The sequence below is a fragment of the Aquarana catesbeiana genome, linkage group LG04 (assembly GCF_042186555.1).
Source record: "Aquarana catesbeiana isolate 2022-GZ linkage group LG04, ASM4218655v1, whole genome shotgun sequence".
NCBI classification, from domain to species: domain Eukaryota; kingdom Metazoa; phylum Chordata; class Amphibia; order Anura; family Ranidae; genus Aquarana; species Aquarana catesbeiana.
In genome coordinates, this window is record NC_133327.1 from 645137096 (window position 1) to 645154528 (window position 17433).

General features: G+C 41.3%; 1 protein-coding gene across 1 annotated transcript in view; it reads right to left on the minus strand.

The window, feature by feature from the left end:
- Window positions 1-17433, minus strand: part of BICRAL (BICRA like chromatin remodeling complex associated protein) — a 121810-nt gene that overhangs the window by 22168 nt on the left and 82209 nt on the right. The window contains exons 7-12 of the mRNA XM_073628439.1: window positions 11624-11714; window positions 8118-8176; window positions 6446-6507; window positions 5900-6045; window positions 5556-5650; window positions 4454-4556 (exon numbers count right to left, since the gene is read on the minus strand). Of these exons, the coding sequence (XP_073484540.1) occupies window positions 4454-4556; window positions 5556-5650; window positions 5900-6045; window positions 6446-6507; window positions 8118-8176; window positions 11624-11714 (556 nt within the window). The remainder of the gene's footprint in view (window positions 1-4453; window positions 4557-5555; window positions 5651-5899; window positions 6046-6445; window positions 6508-8117; window positions 8177-11623; window positions 11715-17433) is intronic.

A 17433-nucleotide genomic window follows, 5' to 3' on the forward strand; every position in this document is an offset into this window, starting at 1 on the left:
GTAAACCTGGAGTTAGGCATTAAAGGAGAAGTAAAGGAGAAAGGATCTCCTATGGATCACAGCAGTGCAGTTACTTCTGCAAAATCTGCTGTCGGCTGACATCACTGAGCTGGTCCATGCTCTGGATTGATCCTGACTTTACAGATGGGATTGATCTAGATGCCTGGGCCGGCAGCTGGCTCAGCCTCACAGCGAGCCCCTGGGAGACTGAGCCAGCCGCTCCCTCCCCTCCGCAGCCCATCGTTTCCGTGAGTGCTGGTGGGGCAAAGCAAAGTGACTGACCATCCCTGGCTCTCTGCTCACCGAAGGTGTTTGATCTGGTCTGGTCTTATGCCCTGTACACATGCACATTCTTATGCCCTGGTCGGATTTTCCGATGGAAAAAGTGCGATCGGATTGTGTTGTCGGAAATTCTGATCGTGTGTGGGCTCCATCTGACTTTTTCCGTCGGAATTTCCCACACACAAAGTTTGAGGGCAGAATATAAAATTTTCCGACAACAAAATCCGATCATTTAAATTCCGATCGTGTGTACACAAATCCGACGCACAAAGTGCCACGCATGCTCAGAATAAATGAAGAGACGAAAGCTATTGGCTACTGCCCCGTTTATAGTCCCGTGTTTTATGTCACCGCGTTCAGAACGATCGGATTTTCTGACAACTTTGTGTGACCGTGTGTATGCAAGACAAGTTTGGCCCAAAATCCGTCTGAAAAAATCCGATGGATTTTGTTGTCGGAATGTCCGATCAATGCCTGATCGTGTGTACAGGGCATAAGAAGCAGTGGGGGACAGATCTAGCATCGGACAGATGCTGCATCCAAAAAAAGGTAAGTACTTTTCTTTTAAACTAATCAATCCCTTAATTTCTTTCATCTCCAGAGCATAGTGACTAATTGTTCTGTGATGAAAAATAAGAAATGAGAGGACTCCTTAAGGTAACACAGTAAGTGAGCATAGGACACAAGACAGCTCTGAACTCCTGACAAGATAAATAGATTTTTTTTTTGTACCTAGCCCTTAAAGTGGATGTAAACCCCAATTTTTTTTTTATGTCATATTGTAGAGTATAAGATTTCCTATCATTTGAGCCCAGTCTTGCCACACAGAGTTAATCCATCTCTCAGCAATCCTCTTTTATTGTTCAGTGAGATAATTCTTGACAAACTGAGAAAAACGTTTTCAAATCCTCCCCCTTGCTGTGAGTGACAGGTGATTTACATATCTCATGCACTAGCCTAAGTAAGAGACATGCATTATTTTTTAATTCCCTCCCACTCCTTTCTTCTGCTGCTCTGCCAGGATTGGCTGTTCCAAATAATCTCAGCCCTGGCTGCAGACACTCCACTGGTCTGATGGGGGGAGAACAGGTCAGCGCCTGTTATATATAGCTGTGTCCAGCAGCACTCCACAACCCCCCCCCCCCCTAAAATAACATGTATAGCGTTTCCGTCCTTTCCTCCGCTCTCCATCCTGACACAGAGCGCCGTACAACGGACCCGCCCACTGAATCCGGCGTTTTTGGGGGCTCCAAACAGCTAAAGGGCAGACATTTGAAAGGTAAGGATACATGCAGGAGGTATGTATATCCTTATAGATCACCCCTATGGCAGTACTTTAAAAAAGATGGGAGTGGGTTTACATCCACTTTAAAGTGTGTTTCCACCTTTGCAGCCAAATTGGCATAACACCTACTTGCTGGCCTTCTGCATCGTATGTTATTGAGAATTGAACTCAGCCTGTCCCCAGCCTTTTCTATTGGGACAGATAACATCTAAAAGGTAAATAAATAGGTAAATAATATTTTTAAATTGCCATGTGAATGGGAACACAAAACAAACAAATAGTGGGTTTCTATAAAATTTGACTGCAGAAGTGGAAATACATTTTAAGGAAAATAAGAGAAAGTGAGAGAAATATGAAGGGGCTGAGTGTTTGGAAGTTTCTGATTTCATTACTTTCTGGTTTGCTGCCATGGACAAATATATTGCCAGTGAAGTCAAAACTCCTGATTTGCATATGTCTTAACCCTCTAAACCCTAATAATTACCCCTTATTTAGTATATACAATAAGAAAAATAAGAATAAAATATAATAATATATACCCATTTTAATACATGATTCACTTTATATAAGGATAGCAATATGTTAGTATAAGCAGTTAATAAGAAGAATATGAATAAAATACAATATTATATACTTATTTTATTTACTGTGGTTTGTAATTAATTTAATATAATAATAATCATCAAATTTGATACATACAATGACTAATCATGTAATCATAATGATAATGTAATGCAATAATTTATACCCATTTATTTAATACTATGTAATTCATGTTATATTTAACCATAGTGATAGAAAATATTCCTAATTTTCACATGGTAGTAATTCATTTTATTAATTAGTAAATTATTTCTCTCTAATTTAACTTCATTAACTTGAACTCCCAAACCCCTGGTTGTAAACTAACCTAATCCCTATTCTAATCCCTAACACTACATCACCCCCTGCAGTGGCATACTTACTTTACCCCGTGCCTAAATTTTTGGAACCAGAAGCTATCAAACCTGCACCAACATCTAACAGCACCAAGATCTTGGTGCTGAGGTCTTTCAGCAGAGGAGGTCACAGTGGGGTTGATTTCATAACCTTCCTGGCGGTATGATTATGTAAGGCCCCTTTCACACGGACGGACCATCTATCCGTTTTTCTTTCATCCGTCAACGGACGACAATGCATTCCTATGGGCAAACGGATGACCATCCGTTACCATCAGTTAACCTCCGCTTCCGTTTTTATCCGTTTTTTTTAACGTACAAAGCTACGTCCAGATCCATCAAAACGGATATTAACTGACGTTAACTGACAATGTCCGTCAACGTCCGATCAGTTAAGATCCGTCTTGAAGAAATAATTCAAAGTTCATACTTTGACAAATAAAAAAACAAAGTGAAAAAACCTTTATTTTAAAAGGGTTATGCAGAATAATAAAACTAAAACTGTTTTGAACATATCATGTGCTTTTGTGTCTTTTTATGCTATCAAAACACAATGAAATACCCAAATTAATGAATTAATAAATTTAAATTTGCACTGCAATATATATATATATATATATATATATATATATATATATATATATATATAGTATATATATATATATATATACTGCCATGAAACTTCTCCTGATGGAGATAGAAAGTAGTCTGCAAATTGTTCACGCATGGCAATGTAGGATGGGTGGAGCAAGGCTTTCTGGGTAATTTCTTTAAATGCAAAGAAACTGCTGTAAACGGATGAAAACAGATACAAAAATGGATGAAAAAACGGATGTAAACGTGTACATTAATGGATGAAAATGGATATTAACGGAACGGAAGACGGATGAAAACGGAGATTAACGGAACGGATGACGGATGAAGACGGATGAAGCAACGGATAATTACTGATACGTTTTTAACGTGGCTAAACTGACGGTGCCCGTGTGAAAGGGGCCTTAGATTTATGCTTCTCAAAGTGGTACATTGTTTTGCATAGAAATTTGGCGTTTTATATTGTAGGCCTGTAATTCTTAGCAATAACACACTTAAATCTGTCAAAACAAGAGTCTAGTAGATATCCTGGGTATAAAGTTTGAAACACAAAATCATAAATTATAATATAATAAATAAATATAAATAATTATAAAAAATAATAATATAATAATAAAATGAATTTCCCCATGATTCACTATCGCTCAATTTTGCAAGTGTTCTAATTTACTATCGCTGTTTTCTACCTGGTTTAAAACCACTTTTGATGTAAAGGGACACTTTTTGGTTGCTATGGACAATCTCAAGTTTCCAGGCAGAAAGAACAGTATATATAATATAAAATTGCATGCAGGGCACTGGACAAAGCACTAGGGACAAAGGGATGTGAAATAATTTCATACAGTAATGTAATCTGCAAGATTACAGTGTACTGTATGTGTTATGAATTTTCTATTTTTTGAATTTGCCGCCAGGCACCGCCCCCATGCGTCGCAAAGCTCGCAAGGAACGGAGCCCAGCACACAGGACATCAGGGCGGAGGACAGAGCCTGCAGACACAGTGGGGGGACATCGCAGGACCCTGGGGACAAGGTACGTAACTTGCACCAGGATCCTGAATTGCAATCCTGTGGCTCGGGGTTACCACTAATGGTACTGAAATTTAACCCCAAGCCACACTCGGGAAAACTGCCAGGGAGGTTAGGAGTGGAGAGTGTAAAATTTGGTGCAGCTGTGCATGGTAGCCAATCAACTTCCAGGTTTTATTGTCAAAGCTTTAATTGAACAAGCTGAAGTTAGAAACTGATTGGCTACCATGCACAGCTGCACCAGATTTTGCACTCTCCACTTTTAGTAAATCAACCCCAGTGTGCTGTTAGTGAATAACATTGAAATACCAATTTTTAACACTCACCAGGATCAACCAGTGCCGTTCGTTTCTCACGCGTAAGAGCGGCTCTCTCTTCCTGGTTAAACATTCTGTCCAGCATCACCATTTCTGCAGAAGGAGTGATGCGCTAAAGTAGAAACAAAAATGATCTTCACATTACTATATAATTAGTGAAGCTAAAGTAAGGCAGCATGCTTATTCTAATATCAACCCAATGAGTTGATCTGTCCCAAAGCAATGAGCACTTGGGCATTCGCTTATTTGGTCAAGTAATGTTTCTGCTATGCCAATTACTGTCTGGATCCCAATGGAATAATTTAAGTGATTGTAAACGATCACCTTGTAAAACAACCCATTCATTTGTGTATAGATAGGAAAAAAAACATTCTAAATAACTTTATTCCCCCTTTTTTTTTGTTTTATATAAGTGATCACATAACCTCTGTTCTCAGCTGCATATAAGCTGGGGGAGGAGAATCAACAGCAAACTGATTTTCCCAGTGAATGGCTGTGCAGGGTGGGGTGTCAGGACAAGTTTGATCATTGAAGGAGAGCACAGCTTTCGGTACAGCTAGAGAACTGACCACATTGTGGTCTCCTGCTTAGTGTGGTCAGTTGTTAATAGAAAAGCAGAGGGACTGACAGGAACACCAAGGATTTGACACAAAGGAAACAATCCAAAGAGAATAGGAGACTTTCTCATACAAGTACATGTAACAGCAGCCACATATCAGGAATATGAAATGTTGAGTTTACATACTCTTTATTTCAGTGAGGCAGAGGTTATTTTAATTGACTATCTGCGGAGCCTAGAGGGGTTCTTCTGTTTAATACAGAGTGATTTAAATAAAAGGAACCCAACACTGATTTTCAGAAGCTGATAGCCCGACATGCCTGTTTGAGAGATTTTAGATGCAAGCTTTCACTCTGACTCCAAGGCTGAGTGTTAGTATTGGGGTGGTCACTTGCAATGAAATGTTATTGTTTCAAGTAAAGCTAATAAAGACCTGGTATGAAAGTCCAGGTTAGAGATTGGCTGTTCCATTGGAGGTCTCATATCCAGGTATTCTGCTTGTATAGTACGAAGTGATCTGGTAGCAGCTGTATCTGTAATAAGTTTACATACCTTTGCATCTTCCATAAGCAGCAAACGGTATTTGTTTAGCATTGCCTGGGTCTTTTTTAGGAGATGCGTGGCCATAGCTTCAAATTCATTGTCCACTGGAATGAAACAATAAAATGTTTTTTAGGCAATTAATGATGAAAAGAATACATATTCCTGTAATGAAATGTTAGGGAAAAAGCACCTTTATTTAGGAGCTAACCGTTTCTTATATATAAACTGGCCAGGACACGGAAGCCCAGTGCAGTTTCAGCAAAACAAAACTTTCTGTGAAAGAATTTGCTATTTACAGCCATCAATTTTCCAGCATCTATCAGAAAGCCTTCCTATATATTATGCTGTTTCACCTTTCTGCATTTCGTCATTGGTGGGCAGTGATCCCTGAAACACATGGTATGGGAGAAGCCTCTGGACAGCATCACCCAGCGACTGGAATGGGCTCTTATTGGGAGCCAGAACATGTTCTTGGTCTCTTTGCAGCTGCTGATGAATTCTAGAGGAATGAAGAACACTTGTTAGGTTTAGAAGTTTGAAGCCCACAGAACATACAAATGGAAATTTATTACGCAAATTAGCAACAAATGTACAGCAAATCGGACTGCTTGTTTTTATGTGTATTTACAACCGATGCACCTGCTATCCTGGGCAGCCAACTGCAACAGATTTCCATAGATCTGCATCAGGTTTACCACTGAAGATGAGACAGATTTTCACTCAAAACAGATGCGCAACATCAGGGGTAGGTTTTATTCAGGTGCAGTGCCAATTTAGATCAGCCAAGGGGGGTTTTATGAAAAAATCTGCCTAACTATTAGAAATCTGACTCGAGTCTCAAATCTATCTCACTGCTCTCAAATTCATAAATGCCTCAACCCCATTATGTGTAAACCTACAGAGTTTCTTTTGTGAGTTGTTTGGTGGACATCCTCTTCAATCCTCTGTTATGCCCTTCAACCTAATAACAGAGAAAAATATAACATTTTACACTTTTTTTTATTGCAAATTACATCACCAACCTGCAGTACTGAAAAGCACCAATCTCTAATCTAATTGTCCTTGATCTATTGTTTTAACATCAGGATTAGCCTCAGGAACATAACAAAACAGTATAGATGGGGATGGTCTCTGGTTTATCTATGAACACACATAATCTTATGATATTTGTTAATCACATTCACAGCATATTGTGTTTTTTTTCCCCCCCTTTCCTTTATACTCCTTTTTTTTTAATCAAGAAAAGTTTTATCGAAAATAAGGAAGAAAGATATAGCAACTCCAGAACAGATCAACACCTATAGCAAAATCCAAACGCTCCATATACAGGGTCAAAATCAGTCAATGATACAAACTGGGCATATGATAGCAAACACCACTAAGTTGATCATAAACCATACCATCATCACAGTGAATGAAAGGCATTATGCATTATTAAGTAACTTCCTTAGTGATCCAGCCACTCAGCTAAAACCAATAACCAAAGGGGTATACATTAACCTATCAGGTTCCTATACAAGACTATATCAAGCGGGCTCAGGCTCGGGGTGTCCAACCACAAGCCCCAAACGTTATCATATTTATGGGGACATCCCCTATGTTGGTATATGTACTTCTCCAACCTGAGAGTTTTTCCCAAACACTGTAACCATTCTTTATGGGAAGGGGGATTGGGTGATGCTGTAAAATAACTCCCCGGGCTTGAAAAAGGGCTCTAGCCACTGCTTCTCCAGTAAAGGCTGATAACTGGAGGTCATCTAATATGCCCAACAAGCATGCGTAAGGGTTGAATGGAATAGAGATCTGATAAAAATTGGGGAAAAAAATTAAAACATTTTCATTTACAGCTTCTTCGAGCTCCTGAGCCTCCCTTTTGGTCTATCAGGCCACACATTACATTGAAAGACTAATGCCCCGTACACACGGTCGGATTTTCCGATGGAAAATGTCCGATCGGAGCGTGTTGTCGGAAATTCTGACCATGTGTGGGCTCCATCTGACATTTTCCATCGGATTTTCCGACACACAAAGTTTGAGAGCAGGATATAAAATTTTCCGACAACAAAATCCGTTGTCGGAAATTCTGATCGTGTGTACACAAATTCGACGGACAAAGTGCCACGCATGCTCAGAATAAATAAAGAGATGAAAGCTATTGGCCCATTTATAGTCCCGACGTACGTGTTTTACGTCACCGCGTTTAGAATGATCGGATTTTCCGACAACTTTGTGTGACCGTGTGTATGCAAGACAAGTTTGAGCCAACATCCGTCGGAAAAAATCCTAGGATTTTGTTGTCGGAATGTCCGAACAAAGTCCGACCGTGTGTACGGGGCATAACAGGAAAGTTCAGGAGAAGGGGCTAAATCCAATTTTTACAAGAAAAGTTTCCCATATAACTTTGTCTGGATTGACTGATTACTAAAATGTGCAGTTTTCATTGATGGTTATGTCTGTTGATGCATCCTTTCAATCCGCATTGCCCAGGTTAGTCACAGGTTTACTTTACATATTTGGAAAATATATTAAAAAACATACAAAAAAGTTCACATGCACTAAATCAAATCTTACCTTAGCATTCTGTAGCTGTGATAAATGATGTTGTATTTGTTTACTTCCAGAGTTAGGATCTGCAAAAAAAAAAAAACTGTAAATCATTCACATATTTAAAGTGTTTTTATAACATGTCAGGCTAGTTCACAGTCCTGTTGAATGTTTTGAAGGCGTGCAGAAATCATTTTTCCTTTTTGCATTCATGCTGCCATTGCTCTGCAATCAGTAGAGAAACATTTGCAGCTTTGGTGCCATTTATTACATTTCCATCTCCATAGAGTAAAGCACAAGCTGTATACTGTGAACACTGCAGAGGTAGTAATTATTAAAAATACCAACAGCTACAATGAATGAATTTAACATTATGCGATTATTCTAAACACTCTCATGCTAAATGTTCTAGTTACTGGGCAGGGGTGAACCTCTTGGGGGGAAACAAATAGGGGTGTAGACACAGGTAAGTGCTTAAATTGGATGTAAACCCTCACATATACCCGGTGAAGTGAACAGCCTCAGATGATACACGGGGATGAAACAAATCTCCATACATAAGTTTTACATGTATATCTGCTGTCTGAAGCTTGATATACTGTTTAGAAAGTGCAAATAGTGTTAAGAGATTCTCTCTTCCTGTTCAACACTGCAGTGAACCCTGGGCATACAGCCAAGACAGCTGATTGGAGGAAAGGCACACACCCCCTCTCCTCATAGGTAGAGACTTTCAGCTCTGTTGGTTGAATCATCCAAGGCTCTGCTAATCTATATATAGCATCCTCTCAAACACAAAACTCCATCTGCTTTTATTATATGCGAGAAAGCACATGTCAGGAGTTATCAGGCTGATAACAGAAGAACAAAGCAGGAGACAGCTACGGGAAACAGTGCTTTGAAGAGAGATAAGAAAACACTGCACATATATGTGCCCAGCTCAAATTTCATGAATCGGGTTTACCTCCACTTTAAGCTCACTTGCCCTAGTTCAGTAAAACAGCCATTATATTTAACAGATGCATTTATTGAGGAGTGGGACAATAATGGGTTTGATGAATTCCAAACTGAGTGTGGAGAATGGGGAAATCATGTTGCATTAGTGCCACCCCCATTCCTCCAAAATTCTCAAGTCAGTGGTGAAAAAAGTCAGATTGAAATCTTATGTCTTATGACATAACAATTAGATTTTAAATCTGTTTAGCTAATTCTCTAAATTCTCTAACCAGAAATGAAAGTACTTAATGCATCTTTGTAGAAAGCTGCTATATTGAAATCTCTGTTACATTCTTGACTGGGCGTGGCAGCGAATGATACAGACATTTCTTTTAAATGCAACAGCAGATGCTGTGATCAGTGCATGTTTCTGTTAAAACATATGTTGGCTTCTACCCAGTAATGTCCACTCCAATGCCCCGTACCTACGGTCGGACATTGATCGGAATTTCCGACAACAAAATCCTAGGATTTTTTCCGACAGATGTTGGCTCAAACTTGTCTTGCATACACACGGTCACACAAAATTGTAGGAAAATCCGATCATTCTGAACGCGGTGACGTGAAACACGTATGTCGGGACTCTAAACGGGGCAGTAGCCAATAGCTTTCATCTCTTTATTTATTCTGAGCATGCGTGGCACTTTGTGCGTCGGATTTGTGTACACACGATCGGAAATTCCGACAACGGATTTTGTTGTCGGAAAATTTTATAGCAAGCTCTCAAACTTTGTGTGTCGGAAAATCCGATGGAAAATGTGTGATGGAGCCTACACACTGTCGGAATTTCCGACAACTATCACCTATCACACATTTTCTGTCGGAAAATCCGACCGTGTGTACGGGGCATAACTCTGCTGCCACCTATATTGTTGTCCACCGAGCTGGAAAATCTCTGCACAGGGTGAGGCTGAGAAGGTAATATTGTCAAAAAGAGAAATTCCCCAAACAGGACAGCAAATAAAATACCTATTTATTTTAATGTTTTTTTATTGCTGCTTGTGTCCGCACTAGAGTATTACAGGTATACATAATGTAGATCTACAATATTAAACAAACCTCCTATGCAAAGATGGTGTGCTGTGTGCTACATTCATGTATAAGTGAATGTAATATATATATATATATGTAATATATGTCTATATCTGTGGCTTCAACAATGGTGGAGATTTCCTCTCCCCACCCTGAAATTCTAGTTCTAAAAAGAAACATGCAGGAAAGAAATATAGGAACTTCGTGCATAGGCGCATGCTCGAGGGCTGTTAGTTCTTTACTATTTAGTGAGTCACTGACCAGTAATAAACATGCATATTACTTGTCTTGACAGCCAAAGAAGTTAGGAAAGGGTGAGCATGATAGCCGTGTAGGATGCACCTTTAAAAACAAGGCAGTAATCATAACCTTGGCACTACTTTCAAAGGATACTTTTAAAATAATCAGATATGTTACTTTAAGTTAAGTGCATGCATGCTAAGTAATGTGCCAGTGTAACTCTCCCAGGTATTTGTTACCTCTCACCGAGATCACAGTACTCCTCCTGACAATGTCATCATCTGTTTTTTTTTCTATAGGGACGTCGCCATCTTTGTCCAGGTATCATCCAAAGTCAGCATCCACTTCCTGGGCTATAATGCTGCCTCAAATCTTGGGGTCTGTGCAGTTCTTAGCTGTGTTCACAAATGTCTGACACAAGACCATCATTCATATCAAGATGATGTGATGTGGATGCTGCTATCCATCGCAAAAGATCATAGGACTTGGAGCTCAGATATATATATATATATATATATATATATATATATATATATATATATATATATATATTAAAGTGGCCATAGTTTAGCTTTAAATTAGAACTATAAGCATTTTGGGTAGAGTAAGGGAGGGTTAAAACCCTTGTAAGGTTTATTTTTGCTATTTGTGTTCCATTTGGGGAGATTTACCTTCCTTTCCTGCCCTTTAGCCAAACAGGAAGTGAGAGGAGAGTTAGAGGAAATCCCCGCACATTAAAGGAATCTCTTGGGGAACCCAGTGTGTCCCCAGTAGAAGATTTCCCCTCTATTTTTTTTTTTTTTGGACAACCCAAAATTTAGGATTTTCTTTTACTTTCACTTTCAATGATAATGGTAAACAGGACAGATAGAGAGGGTGAGTCTCTCTAAATCTAACAGGTGTTCTAATCCCTCTCCACTCTATCCAAAACTAAAAAAAAAAGTTTTGCCATTATTAAGGAATACAGTGATTTTATCTAGCCCCTGTTAGATAAAAGGTAAGTGTCCTGTTATTAAAAGTCAGCAGCTACAGGAGTTGAAGTTGCTGACTTTTATTTATTTTTTTCCTCAGAGTGGAGAACCACTTTAAAATTCAAGTACTATTGCTAGTTGCATTTAAAAAAAATGCATTTAATGATTCATTCATAAATACAAAGTTGTATTAATGTGTGTATTTTATATCTGCCCAGCTTCCACTTTTAATGTGAACAGTCCTCTTACCCTCTGCTATCTATCCATCAAGATATTACCATGTACATATAAAGGTACCTGTCAGTGAAGCAATGTGTGCGTGAGATTGTCTCTCCTGGTTTTTCAGTGATGAAACTGGAGAGAGGGGATTGGAGAGTATTTTTGCAGTCTGCAAGAGAAAAAAAAAAAAACATGGAAAACATGCATGTTCGATCTCTTTATATTTATCTATTTCTTGCCATTTAAATTACAAATGCAAATTTAATTCACCTCAAATTTCTGCTCATAAACCTGCCAGTAAATAACAAGCGATTGTGTAACATTGCAAAAGATTACAGTAAAAGATTGTTCAAACTGCCACGGCTTCAAAGTCATAGGACTTTGAATCTGACATGTCTGTGTGACTTCATCGCGGCTTGCATACGACTTCCTTAACAGAAGTCAATGCAAGTCATGTTGAAGTTGCACCAAAGTAGTGCAGGAACCTTTTCCTAAGTTGGAGCGACTTGAGACACACCAACTAAAACAGTTCCATTGCCGTTAATGGGGTGCGTCTTTAAACTTGTCGCATGACAAGTCGCGGCAATGTGAATCAGGGCTAAAACATGATTGCCAATGTTTACTGGAAGTTTCCAAGGACAAAAAAAAGAAACATTTTCATAAACAGATAAGTGTTCCTCTTCCCACCAATGCCAGATTTTTATCAGGACAGAAGAGGACAATTACAGATGGTACCCACAATGCCACCTGCTTTTGTAATCTAATTTTGTGGCATGACCTACAGTAAAAATACAATTTTATCGGATTCCTTCTCCAAGCTCTATGCTGCTAACAACCATAACCTCCAACATAAGCTCCAACTCCTTCTATATACCTGGTCAACATACACCATGTCATGGCTGGGCAGCATTGCTGCAGAAAAAATGAGGTCCTACCTAAGCTACAGTACTTGCATTGGGTGCTACCAATCTAACTTCCTCCACATATCTTTTGTATTATCCAAAACTAGGTTATGCACTTGATATGGTTCAATCATAGACTGAGAATATCCACGCGTATTATATTCCAGACCAGACTCAATGGGGGCTTAGGCATTCCAAACTTTTCAGGATACTATCAAGCAGAGCAAAGGGCACAGATATCTAAATACCTATCTTGATTGCAGTTGATACTGATCAATGAGAAACTAATGGCCAAACTACAGGGTACAAAATGTAAAAAGGTTTGGGATCCGTGGGTCACTTGTTTCCTGCCTGCAGACTTTGACCGTCGCCTTCTGGAACTTTAATAGACATGCCTCCTTTCACATCTCTTTGTGGCCCTGTTGCTGCGAGTTATCCCTGGTCAGACCCCTTTTACCACCCTAGTTCTTCCTCCCCTACCAAACTTACTTTACTGTTCCCTATTGCTGGATCTTTCTCTGGTCCAGGGCTGTCTTTAATATTGATTGGACCCTGGGCAAACATTCTCTTGGGCCCCCTCCCCCTATGCAATTTCACTCTCCACATGCTCTGAGACATACAATAAATAGCAGCTAGACTCAAAATTTGTTAACTGAATCAGATCAGGCAGCGATTGCGATTTGTTGCCAAAAGTTACAGTGTATCATTACCGCTCACTGACTGGCTGCTAGACGTCACAACACACATTATGGCTCACTGATTATTTGCTAGAGGTTACAGCACATGACTTCTGCTTGTTGATTGGTTGCTAGAGGTTACTGTACATCAATACTGCTCAATCATTGGTTGCTAGAGGTTACTAGACATCCTTACCACTCACTAATTGGTTGATAGAGGTTACTGCACATTATTACTGCTCACTGATTGGTTACTAGAAGTTACTGCATATCCTTACCACTCAATGATGGTTGGAAGAGGTTAGTGCACATCCTTACTGGTCACTGATTGGTTGGTAAAGGTTATAGCACATTATCTCCTCACTGCCTGCACATCACCTCCAATGACCACCAATGTTAGGGGGGATTTACACTGACCACCAATATAAAGGGGGATTTACACTGACCACCAGTGTAAGGGAAATTCTGCGCTTACCACCAATGTAAAGGGAAATGTACACTGATCACCAATGTAATGAAGAATTTACACTTGCAACCAATGTAATGGGGAATTTTACATCAACAACCAATAAAGGGGGATTTCTACAATGGCCACCAATGTAATAGGAGCATTCACAGTAACCACCAATGTAAGGAGGGATTTAAACTGACCACCAATGTAAGGGGGACCTTTACACTGGCCACTAGTGTGAATGAAAGGATTGTACACTAAGCCTCAATGTAATGAGAAGATTTACACTGACCATCAATGTAACTGAGACATTTAGGCTGCGTTCACATTTGTGTGTGTTGGGAACGCATGCAAAATCGCTTTCCTGACACCACAGAAACATGCTGCCCTTTAGCGGATACACGGCAGTGCCATTAATTGTTAATGATACCCTCACGCATCTGCTGAAATGTACGTATTCACATGCACCAAAATTCAGGGTGCTGTGGCACCATGTTATTTTGAAAAAGGGTTCCACCTCCAATTTGCTTACCTTTGCAGAACAGGCTGATGTTAGGCTTAATGACCACAGTTGTAGGCAAGACTTTCCAGTCTACATGTATTTTTGGCTTCTGTATGCATGTCTTTGTACCTGTTGTACACTTAAATTCTATAATAATAGGATTTTTTACTTACCGTAAAATCAGTTTCTCTGAGTTCATTGACAGACATACTGTAGCCTTCTTTATTCAGAACGGTAGGGTTATATCATCTCCGCAGGAATGGGACTAGGCAGAACAAAAAAAAAAAACCCTGGCTACGCCCATGGGCTGTCCTTTATCAGTATATAACTCCCTCCCTGCCCTACGTATTCAGTTTAGTAGCAAGCAGTAATAGAAGTATCAAAAAACTCCATAGAGGAATGGGTGCTGTGTCTGTCAATGAACTCAGAGAAACGGATTTTACGGTAAGTAAAAAAAATCCTATTTTCTCATTTGTTCATTGACAGACACAGCCTTCTTTATTAAAATCCCAAGGCTAACACAAAAGCCAACCAGGTAACAGGAGCTTCACACAGGACAAGTTGAAACCCAACCTGAACGATACCACTTCAAGAGGGATTAGACCCTCTTAACAGCAGCCTGCAAAAAACTTGTGGTCAAAAAATGCATCTGCATATGCCAAACCATCCATTTTATAGAAACTTGTAAAAAACGCACCACGAACGCCTGAAGACAGAAGGCCCAAGACGCACTAGGCGTCCGAGAAGAATGCACCGTAACAGGGAAAGCAGGAACCCAATTTCTGACAGAATAGCCCAGAGTCATCATCTGTCTGATCCAGAAGAAGGTCGCAGAAGAAGCAGACAGCCCATTTCTTGGCCTGTCCGTGAGTACAGAGAGCCTGACCTCCAAAAGACTCAGTTGCTGGCAAATACAACCGAATCCCCCAAACCACATCCCGGGCAGATGAGGCAAATCCCTTGGGACATGTTGCCAGGGACACAAGAAAGGAAACACAATGTTCTTGTTCAAATGAAAACCCAGAGACGGAACTATAGAAAAAGGGCGAAGCACCGCCTAAACCTGGGTAAGGTGAACGAGAAGATAACGCCACCATTTTCGACACCGAAAATGGTGAAATCTCCCGAAATTTTGAGAGAGGGAGAGAGAAAGCGGCTCCTGGAGAACCGAAAACACCAAGTTCAGATTCCAGGCGGTAGAAGAAAACGGCACCAGTGGAAACAGATGTCTAACCCCTTGAATAAAGGTACGCACCAGGGATCGCGAGACCAGGGGATGCTGAAGATGACCACCCAGGCTGACACCTGGCCCTCGATGGTACTTGATGCGCATTCCTACTTAACCCCCTGTAAATGGGGGTCGGAATTGGAGCCACCTAGAAAGAACAAGGATGAATGCCCGGTGATTCACACCAGGATATATGCACTCTCCACATCCGGGGGTTAAAACCTCCTTAAAAGATGGACTTCCTAGCCATCAACAGTGTCAGAACTGCCGCACCTGTCTCAACACAGCCAGGCCGTAAAAAATGATGACTCTAAGCCAGGATAGAAGAACGGCCCTGGGACCATAGATCCTTCCTGAGAGGCAGTCGACAAGGAACGCCGGTGATCAGGCGCACCCAGTCGGCTTACCCAGAACGACTGGACCCATCCGGGGATAATAGAATGACTGGAACCCCCACAGCCGTGTATATCATGCCCCCTGTGTAAAAGTCACAACAGAAGCTGGAAAGGCAAAGGGAAACGACACTGGCACCATGGGCCACCAGAGCTGCCAAAGCAACCCATGACCTTACCAGAAACCTTGGTACCGTCCAGTTGAACCAGGACACCAAGAGAACTACCTCATGAGTATCCCAGTGGGAACAGACCCGAAGAAACTCCTGGAATGCATACACCGGAAAAGGGTCGGATGAAATGTTCTGCCCACCTGGGAAATACTGGCAACAGCCGCCACAGCCTATTTGACCCGCCCTGGTGAAGGGCATAAGCCATTGTGGTTGCCTTGTCCAATTAGAACCGTCCATCCATGATCCAGACTTAGCCTGATCACCTCGAAGTTTCAGGATATTACCTGGTAGTCCGGATTCCACTAGCGTACAATGACCCTGAGCAGATCTCAGTCCCAGGACATCCTACCTAGAGCGACTGGCATTGGTAGTCACCCTGTTTAATACAAGAGGAAAAAGTATTTATCCCGCCGATGAACCGGAGAGCGAGCCACCAGACCAGGGAACCCTGGTTTCCTAACTCAGCCGAATCCGATTGTCCCGAGACCTCGGGCATTTGCCTCATGCCAGGATCTCCCTGAAGGGAGCTCGTATGGAACTGCGCAAATGGAATCGTTTCAAAAAGGTAGAAACTCTCTGACCCAACACCCACACGCAGGTCCGCAGAGGGCCTACCTGCCGGACAGAAAAATAAAAAACGCAGCATGCAACTTCTGGAGTTTGTCCAAGAAGAGAAAACACGCTGGCCAGACCTGAAGCTCGGGCTTAGATAATCCGACGTTCTGGAAGGGCCCAAGCAGACTTTAGATAGTATAGATGCCTACTGAAATCAGTCAAGGTCTGTATAGAAACTACATTGCCCCTCGGGGTAGTCGAGGAGTGGCAGAAGAAGATCGTCCAGGTCAGCGAGGACCGCAAACCCCCACTAATGCAACCACGCCCAATCCGGGCCAACATCTCGCAAATACCCGAGGAGTGGTGGCCAGACTATGCGCCGCACCCACAGCAAAATGGAGGAAGTGCTGGAGTCAGGCACATAACCGAATGCGTAAACAAGCATTAGTCTATCCTGACCTTCTGTACCCACACAAGGCCGGTCAGGGCCTTAAACTGTTCCCGCCAGGGTAGCCCCAAAATACCTGTCTAAGCACCACTGAGGAGACCTTAGAAGCTCAGCAACCAGGGGAATTACGGCCAAGAGGCGTAGCTGACATATTGCAGTGCCTAGACCAATAGGTCCGCCAATGCAGCAAAGGCAGAGGAAATTCCCAAATGGGTACCTCACAGCAAGCGGTTTATTTATTTATTTATTTTTAGAAACACAAATGCACTCTAGACCCTCCCAATCTTCAAGGACAATTTTGTCAAGATAAGAGGAAAAAGGGACGCTTTCACCACGCAAGACGGCTTATGAGGTATCGGCTCTCCGCCGCAGCCACCGCTGCATCCCCCATCTTGAAGGATTCCTGCACAGATGTAATAAGTGAGATAACCAGCGATTTTTCCTGCCCGACTACAGTCATCCTCACTCCCTGACAAGATAGGGAGTCTGGCCACCACCCCGCAAGGTGGGCCACGTCCTCAGAGCCAGATAGGAGACAGAGGGGGAGGGGAGGGCAGGGG